General features: G+C 36.6%; 1 protein-coding gene and 1 long non-coding RNA gene across 3 annotated transcripts in view; one reads left to right on the forward strand and one right to left on the reverse strand.

Annotated features, from left to right (window-relative positions):
- Nucleotides 1–9,507, forward strand: part of LOC123387898 — a 29,423-nt gene that overhangs the window by 19,375 nt on the left and 541 nt on the right. The window lies entirely within an intron of this gene.
- On the reverse strand, nucleotides 3,237–9,389 carry LOC106007461 (tigger transposable element-derived protein 1). Of its 2 annotated transcripts, XR_006602396.1 has the most exons (3): nucleotides 7,039–9,389; nucleotides 4,787–4,862; nucleotides 3,237–4,689 (listed from the first exon to the last, which is right to left on the reverse strand). XR_006602396.1 is itself a non-coding variant. In XM_045066444.1 (2 exons), exons 1-2 carry the CDS (start codon nucleotides 8,798–8,800, stop codon nucleotides 4,849–4,851), a joined length of 1,776 nt encoding a protein of 591 aa, XP_044922379.1. In that variant the 5' UTR covers nucleotides 8,801–9,389; the 3' UTR covers nucleotides 3,237–4,848. The 2 variants fall into 2 exon arrangements, 1 of the variants encoding a protein (XP_044922379.1); XM_045066444.1 differs by having other exon boundaries at nucleotides 3,237–4,862.

Consider the following 9,507-nt stretch of genomic DNA (forward strand, 5'->3'; position numbering starts at 1 on the left):
ATGCCCAACTCACCTCCCAGCCCATACCAACACACTCTCCCCAGAAAATACCATTCATAGTCCCAGCTTGGAGCAGTTCTGGAATGATTCCATCTCCATAGAAGACCTAAGTATACATGATTTGTGGCTCCTTTTATCCTTACTCAGAAATTACTCAAAATTTCTACTCCACTGGTGATAGTGTTTCTTGTTTTCCTGTGCTCTTGAAAACTTATGTATTTATCTTTCTAGTCAATTCTAAGGAAGTAGGTTTATCAGATGAAGCTGCCACCTGGATCCAACCCCAGTAACTATTACACTTTTACTACTTTAATAATAGTAACTAATACTTATTGAGAACAATGTGCCAGGTACTGTGCTAAAAGATTAGCTTATATTATCTCCATCTTTGAAACAACTTAATGAAGAGGACTGGAGATGTTAACTTACCCATGTAAGCAATGGAGTAGAAATTCAAATTAAGACAATCTGACTTCAGAGCTCCGGCTCTTATTTCAGAAAAAAATACATTTGCTTTTATAGAAAGTATATATACACAAATCCCTAGTGGCAAGACATTATGTTTTCATTTACCCCTCAGAGTTCATGAAGTTGCACAGCAGTAATTACAATGATTATTAAGTAATTCACAAATTTATGAGAATTGAACTACTGAAAGAGAATGGGAGCTTGGAGAGTGCAAGCAATGGGACACATTTCTTGCCCTGCTGACATGCAAGTGGAAGAGTGGGTTAAAAAAAAAACAGGAATAAAAGAAGATTCTATTATTTATGGTTTTTTAAATATTTTATTTATCTATTTGACAGACAGAGATCACAAGTAGGCAGAGAGAGAGAGAGAAGAGGAAGCAGGCTCCCCACTGAGCAGAGAGCCCAATGCAGGGCTCAATACCAGGACCCTGGGATCATGCCCTGAGCCTAAGGCAGAGGCTTTTACCCACTGAGCCACCCAGGTGCCCTTATGTACTTTTTTAACCAAAGAATTCATCATTCTGTAGATAATAAGCATTAACAAAATCAGGCTATATATTCTTACATTGGACACCATTTATATTGATAGAATTAAACCCTCAAAAATATTCCAACATTAATTACAATCTGAGCTGTTATTATGATAATCTGTATGATTGTAACATAACCTGAACTGCTGTTAAAATACTTCACAAGAACCATTACTAAAATAATTGACTGCACACTATAGGCTGAATCAGCCTGGATCCAATCAGTAGAGATAAACCACACACTAATTTCAACAGGGAAAGTTTAATAAAGGTTTATTAACTAAAACAGGATTAGAGTAATTATGGATTGTTTAGAAAGTCTACACAACATAGGAATAGCAGATATAAAGAGCAGTAACCACCCCTGGGGCTGAGAGTTCAAGGAAGAACACTCCTCAGGGTTGCAGTCTGAATCTTGTTGCAGAGTGAAGCCATAGCTCATTGGATGGCGGAGATAGTGCTGTGATATTGACTGGTACAACTTGCTGGGAGGTCACCCTCTAGGATGCCAGGTAAAGCTGTTGACAGGGAGATGTCTCACCACATGCACTACTACAAAACCACCACAGTGAGTTATATGGGAAGGCTCCTGGTCACCGGGTGTTACAGGAGCCAACCGCACAATACCAGATGGAGAAACTTCGAGCACCGTAGGAGTCTCCCTGTACTCCCAGAGAATGGTCTGGAATGCAAGAGGCTACCCTGGGAGCAGACCAGACCTTCCTCCTGAAAGGTCTCTCTAACACAGTGCCTTCCACTGACAAAATTCAGCATCATACCAGTGGTCAAAGGAAAAAAAAATCCTTCGGTGGTCCATTCTCCTTTTTGCAGAAGCAATGAAGGGTGGGTTTAGAGCTGAGAGACAGTAGATTGATAACTGGCACTTAAACCACTGTTTCCGTATCATGAGTGAATGCAAAATACCATATATTGAATACGCTTGCTAATGACCTGATTTCTAAATCATTTTGGGAAAAGACTTTACCCTAGGTAAAAGGCATTCACATTTGCTGCTGCTCAGAGTCCCATGTGGATCATGTTTCAGACCTATCATTCCAAACTGTCATCCTCAAGCACTATCAGATGTTGCTACTGATGTACGGTGTGGCCCATTTGCCAGACCTTGACTCGAAACCTGCAGTGGCTAGTATTAAACTACCACAACAACATGCATTACATGAAAGTCTACACAACATAGGAATATGTCCTTCCTCCCGCCCTTTCTTCTAACAAGCAATTTTTGAAAGACTACAGTGGAATACACACTGGTATAAACAACATAGTAAAAATCTCTGCCCTGTTCAGGAGCCCAAGTTTTGATGGGAAAAACAACAAATTAAAATATATATAGAATGTTGGTAATAATTAGGGCATGCAGTAAATAAAACAGGAAAGGGAGATAAAATATTAAGAATGGGGCAATTTCATCTGTACCCCAATGTTTATAGCAGCAATGGCCACAGTCGCCAAACTGTGGAAAGAACCAAGATGCCCTTCAACCGACGAATGGATAAGATGTGGTCCATATACACTATGGAGTATTATGCCTCCATCAGAAAGGATGAATACCCAACTTTTATATCAACATGGACGGGACTGCAAGAGATTATGCTGAGTGAAATAAGTCAAGCAGAGAGAGTCAATTATCATATGGTTTAACTTATTTGTGGAGCAAAACAAATAGCATGGAGGACAAGGGGAGTTAGAGAGGAGAAGGGAGTTGAGGGAAATTGGAAGGGGAGGTGAACCATGAGAGACTATGGACTCTGAAAAACAACCTGAGGGTTTTGAAGGGGCAGGGGTGGGGGAGGTTGGGGGAACCAGGTGGTGGGTATTAGGGAGGGCACGTATTGCATGGAGCACTGGGTGTGCTGCAAAAACAACGAATACTGTTACGCTGAAAAGAAATTTAAAAAAAAAAAAAAGGAAGGGGGTTAATTTTGAGTAAGATGGTCAGAGAAGGCTTAGTAAGAGTTAACACAAGCACAGATCTGATGTTTCTGGGCAGAAAAGTATTATAGGTAGAGGGAAATGCTGGTAATGTTGTGGAGTCTTGATTATGCATTTTCTAGCAACAGCAGAGGCTGGTGTGGTTGAAGCAGTTACGGAGAAAGCAGCAGCAATGAGGTCAGAGAATAATGGGTGAACATGGGAAGTAGGAGCCAGACTGTGTCCAAATAATCTCAATGCTGTCTAGAATATTCAGTAGTTTGAGTAATTTAGCATATTCTCTTGATTTAAAATACTAGAATGTTTTATTGAATTCTGTCATTTCATCCACAGTAATGTCAATTATAAAATCTTACTTTACTTTTTCAATTCTTGAAGCAACTGCCACAACAAATCTCCACAGGCCTTTAACTAACTTATATTCCAAAATGTATGATTTTGTGTCCTGCCAACAGGTTTAACCCAGAATTTGACAACAAATAGGTAGTAAATCTTTTAAAATAACCTCAAAGAAATACATATATTAATAGCAGAAAATAGTAAATATATTATTTTTTATTAAAGTATATCAATACCTAGAAACAATAAAGGGTACATACATTATAAATACAGATACAAAATAAGTAGGTCAAAGAGTCACTTGAAATAGAAAACTTTTTAAGTTATTCTTAAAAGTATATCAATGGAAAAAAACATAAATTTGTTAACTTTAAATGCCCCTATATGTACTGTAAGAATATATAACTTTAAGATCTTCTTGTTTAAATTCTTAAATAACTAGAGTGACTAAATATGTTCAGGATCCTTTGGGCACAAAAATTATTTAGACTCACCTAACAAACCAAATACAGTTGACCTTTGAAAAAAATGAGTTTCGACTACATGGGCCCTTTTACATGCAGACTTTTTTGCAGTCCAGTACCATAAATTTATTTTCTCTTCACTATAATTTTAATATTTTTTCTCTAGATTACTTTATTAGAATACAGTACATAATGTATCACCTGTTTACCTTATTGGTAATACAGCTTCCGGTCGACTGTAGGCTATCAGTAGTTAAGTTTTGGGGGAGACAAAAGTTATACATTGATTTTGGGGAGAGTTTGGGGGAGTCAAAAGTTAGACGTGAAAAAAAAAAGTTATACATGGATTTTGGGGGGAGTCTGGAGGAGTCAAAAGTTATACATGGAGTTTTGACTATGTGGAGATTTGATGCCCCTAACCTGTAATTCATTATGCTGTATTTCTGTTCTTTTACAATTTTGCTCATAAAGGTGTTAATTCATTAATTCAGAGTAATACTGTAAAACAATACTGTGACTTGTATTTGCTACATTTTGAATATTTGGAGAAGTTACTTTTGAGGGGGACTTTATATATTTGAACCATTTGAGTTACTAATAATCACACTGACAAATTCAGAAAATTTCCCCACCACCACTGAAATTATCCATCAGAATCACAGTAAGTTCCCTATGTCACATGCAAAAATACCTTCCAAGTTCTATATCCATATATTTCAATCAGGTTCAAAAGGGAAGAAGGGATGCAAAAGTAAAACTATAATAACAATTTTAAATACCATACTCCATTTTCCCTGAAATTTTTGTCTTTGAGTTAGTATAATGGTCTAAATTTTGCCCCCCCCCCCCCAAAAAACTAAGAAAAATATTTCTTCGGTCTTCCAAAAATTTAAATACTTCTTGGATTTTCAACTCAAATTATATGTAATCACAAACCTATAATAAAGCACAAGGTTAGCAAAACATTAAAAAAAATATTAACCTCAAATAAATATAATTTTATCTTATGTTATAGTACCTTTATTCTACTCACTTTTTTTAGCTTGCTAAGAAGACTCGAGATTTCTTTTCAATGTTTAAAAGCAACTGATATTTTCATTTCCTCTTCCCTTTAAAAATGGTAGAAAAATCTATTTTAAAATAGAGGCAAAAGCTCCTTGAAACATTTTTCCTCGCCTCAAAACAGACCTATATTTGGTATATATATATTTTTTACATTTTTAAAAAAATATTTTTTATTTGTTTATTTTGAGAGAGAGAGAGAGATAGAGTGAGAGAGAGGATGAGAGGGGAGGTCAGAGGGAGAAGCAGACTCCCCATGGAGCTGGGAGCCCAATGTGGGACTCAATCCCAGGGCTCTGGGACGATGACCTGAGCCAAACGCAGTTGCCCAACCAACTGAGCCACCCAGGCGCCCTTTTTTTACATTTTTAAAATGAAAGAGGATCAAAATTAAAAAATTTTCTTTTTATAACTAGGTCTGACAGAGTGACATATCCATGGGACACACAAGAAAAATACTGTGTGTGTAATTTTTATACGTATATATATACATATGTGTGTATATATATATGAGACACACCATTGCCTTATATAGTACCCCTAATTTAAAAGACTGCATTAAATTCACTTATCTATTTATCTATTTTAGATAAGCAATTACTGTCATTTAAGATAAAACAATACTGATGTTCAAAGTACTTCTGTAGATGATACGGAAGATAAGTGTTTGCCCCATAACCAGATAACTACAGGCAACAACTAAGCACACAAACCAGAAACATAAATAATATACTATTCATTATGAACAAGCTCTAGTCAGGCTTCATATCATATTTAATGGCTAAAAACTAAAAAGCACCTAGCAGAAGAAATAAATGCTTTCATGTGAATAAAAAAGGTTCACTTAGCAAACCCTCAGCAATACTAACCATAAAGACAACATTACACATCAGCCTCTTAAGATTCTTAAGATTCTATCTCCTTGGTCTGCTTCAAAGAGCTCACTATAGGTTGATTACATACATTTATGCTACTTCTCAAGAGAAGCAAAGTTCATAGCTTTGCATGTGATGGCATCCTTGACAGGATGACAGGATGTCTCAAATACATAGAGGTACTCAATGTGCACCTTCCAACTTACACATAGGAATATGCTTGCTTTCTATAATGTGTATTTAAGAAGAGCTCAAGACTTTCTTAATAAAATCTAGATGGCAATGAAATTTTCTAAGTCATGAAAGACTATCTGAAAGCTATTAAATAAATTCTATCTTAATTACTGTAATTTTAAGTACACCTTATTCTGAAGAATTCAAATAATATCTTTAAGCAAATTTATAATGTACAGAGTTTAGCCTTGCCAATATGGAAACTTAATTTAAAAAAGAGAGAAAGAAAAGAAAACTATTCAAAGCCTCTAGCCAGAGATAAAATTGTAAATCATTTTAGGCTTTCTAACAAAGTATTTAAATTTTCATACAAAACCATAACTCTTCTTTCCTTAAAAATATATTCTCTAGTAGAATACCAAACTAGAAAAGAGAGCTGAATAAATCATACCTAAAGCATGATCTTTCAGTGTAAAATATTTTCCCACAGATCCAAGGAGACCAAAAACTATGACATATAACCCAAAAACAGAAGCCTAGGGACCCAGGATATGAAAAACATAAGAGGGGCGCCTGGGTGGCTCAGTGGGTTGAGCCGCCTTCGGCTCAGGTCATAGGGTCCTGGGATCGAGTCCCGCATCAGGCTCTCTGCTCAGCAGGGAGCCTGCTTCCCTCTCTCTCTCTGCCTGCCTCTCTATCTACCTGTGATCTCTCTCTGTCGAATAAATAAATAAAATCTTTAAAAAAAAAAAAAACATAAGAGACCACCAGATCACCAAAAGAAGCATAAGCTCACATCACATAAGACAGAACATCTATACAAAAGTTGTAAAAATAAAAAATAAATACAGGCCATAGAATTAAGTTAAAAGTGAAAAGTCAGTACATTTTCATGAAAGGATATAAAAACTTTGTGAATACTGTAACCACTATGTAAATACAGGCCTATACCAGAGATACTGTGGGTTCAGTTCCAGACCACTACAATAAAGCAAATATTGCAACAGTAAGTCAAATGAATTTTGTGGCTTCCCAGTACATGTAAAAATTACATTTATACTACACAGTAGTCTATTAAGTGTGCAATAGCATATTTTAAAGAAACAATGTCTATATCTCAACTTAAAAATATTTAAATTAATTAAAAAAATTTTTATTGCTAAAAAATGCTAACCATCATCCGAGCTTTCAGAAAGCCTTAATTTTTTTGCTGGTGGAGGGTCTTGCCTTGATGTTGATGGTTGCTGACTGATCAAGGTGGTGGTTGCTGAAGGTTGCGGTGGTTGTGGCCATTTCTTAAAATAAGACAATAATGAAATTTGCCTCACTGATGAACTCTTCCTTTCACGAACAATGTCTCTGTAACATGAGATACTGTTTGACAGCATTTTACACACAGAAGAACTTCTTTCAAAATTAGCGTCAATCCTCTCAAAGCCTGCTGCTGCTTTATCAACTAAGTTTATGTAGTATTCTAAATCCTTTGTTGTCATTTCAACAATCTTTACATCATCTTCACCAGGAGTAGATTCCATTTCAAGAAACCACTTTCTCTGCTCACCCATGGGAAGCAATTCCTCATCCATTATAGTTTTATCATGAGATTGCAGCAATTCAGTCACATCTTCAGGCTCCACATCCAATTCTAATTCTTTTGCTATGTTTACCACATCTGCAGTTACTTCCTCCACTGAAGTCTTGAACCCCTCAAAGTCAACCATGAGGGCTGGAATCAAATTCTTCCAAACTCCAGTTAATGTTGACATTTTGACCTCTTCCCATGAATCACGAATGCTCTTAATGGCATCCAGAATAGTGAATCTTTTCCAGAAGGCTTTCAGTTTACTTTGCCCAGATCCATCAGAGGAATCACTATCTACGGCAGCTATAGCCTTACGAAATGTATTTCTTAAATAATAAGACTTGAAGGTTGAAATGACTCCTTGGTCCATGGGTTGCAGAGCAGGTATGAAAACAACATTAATCTCACTGTACATCTCCATCAGAGCTCTTGGGTGACCAGGGGCATTGTCAATGAGCAGTAATATTTTGAAAGCAATTTTTTTTTCTGAGCAGTAGGTCTCAACTGTGGGCTTAAAATATTCAGTAAACCATGTTGTAAACAGATGTGCTGTCATGCAGGCTCTGTTATTCCATTTATAGAGTACAGGCAGAGTAGATTTAGCATAATTCTTAAGAGCCCTAGGATTTTCAGAATGGTAAATGAGCATTGGCTTCAACTTAAAGTCACCAGCTGCATTAGCTCCTAACAAGAGAGTCAGCCTGTCCTTTGAAGCTTTGAAGCCAGGCATTGACCTCTCCTCTCTAGCTATGAAAGTCCTAGATGGCATCTTTTTCCAATATAAGGCTGTTTCATCTACATTGAAAATCTGTTGCTTAGTGTAGCCACCTTCATTAATTATCCTAGCTAGATCTTCTGGATAACTTGCTGCAGCTTCTACATTAGCACTTGCTACTTCACCCTGCACTTTCATGTTATAGAGACGGCTTCTTTCCTTAAACCTCATGAACCAACCTCTGCTAGCTTCAAACTTTTCTTCTGCAGCCTCCTCACCCCTCTCAGCCTTCATAGAATTGAAGAGAGTTAGGGCCTTGCTCTGGATTAGGCTTTGGCTCAAGGGAATGTTGTGGCTGGTTTGATCTTCTATCCAAACCACTAAAACTTTCTCCATATCAGCAATAAGGCTGTTTCGCTTTCTTATCATTCTTGTGTTCACTGGAGTACCACTTTTAATTTCCTTCAAGAACTTATCCTTTGCATTTACAACTTGGCTGACTGTTTGACGCAAGAGGCCTAGCTTCCGACCTATCTCTGCTTTTGACATACCTTCCTCACTAAGCTTAATCATTTCTAGCTTTTGATTTAAAGTGAGAGACATGCGACTCTTCCTTTCACTTGCACACTTAGAGGCCATTGTAGGATTATTAATTGGCCTAATTTCAATATTGTTGTGTCTCAGGGAGTAGAGAGGCCCGAGGAGAGGGAGGGATGGAGGATGGGCCAACTGGTAGAACAGTCACAACACATGTAGTATTTATCAATTAAGTTCACTGTTACTGGGTCTGGTTCGTGGCACCCCAAAATAATTACAATAGTAACATCAAAGATCACTGATCACAGATCACCATAACAAATACAACTATAATGAACAAGTTTAAAAGACTGAAAATTATCAAAATGTGACACAGAGACACTAAGTGAGCAAATGCTCTCATTAAAAATGGTGCCGACAGACTTCTTTGATGCAGAAGTACCACTTTTGATTTGTAAAACACACATCTGCGAAGCACAATGAAGTAAAGTTCAATAAAACAAGGTATACTATATCTGTATAGTATACCTATACTGTATTAACCTGCAGATTTGGGTTATCTCTTTTGGGAGGTTTAAGGTATTAATTTTTAATCTCAAATTCTTTACAAAGAAATTTACCTCCCTCTGAAATAGTAAGTCAGGTAGTACTTCAAATTTCTTCCTTCATGGAAACAGTTACTGCAATAGAAAAATCTTTTCATGCTCTAATAAAGATTTTGAATGTAAATCTTTTTTTTCTACAGAAATCAATTATTGGTAATATATCTTCTTCTCTTAGCAAATTAAAGAACTGTTGAATCACATATT

This window comes from Mustela putorius, unplaced genomic scaffold (assembly GCF_011764305.1).
Source record: "Mustela putorius furo isolate JIRA1106 unplaced genomic scaffold, ASM1176430v1.1 tig00003867_pilon_pilon_pilon, whole genome shotgun sequence".
In the NCBI taxonomy this organism is placed as follows: Eukaryota; Metazoa; Chordata; class Mammalia; order Carnivora; family Mustelidae; genus Mustela; species Mustela putorius.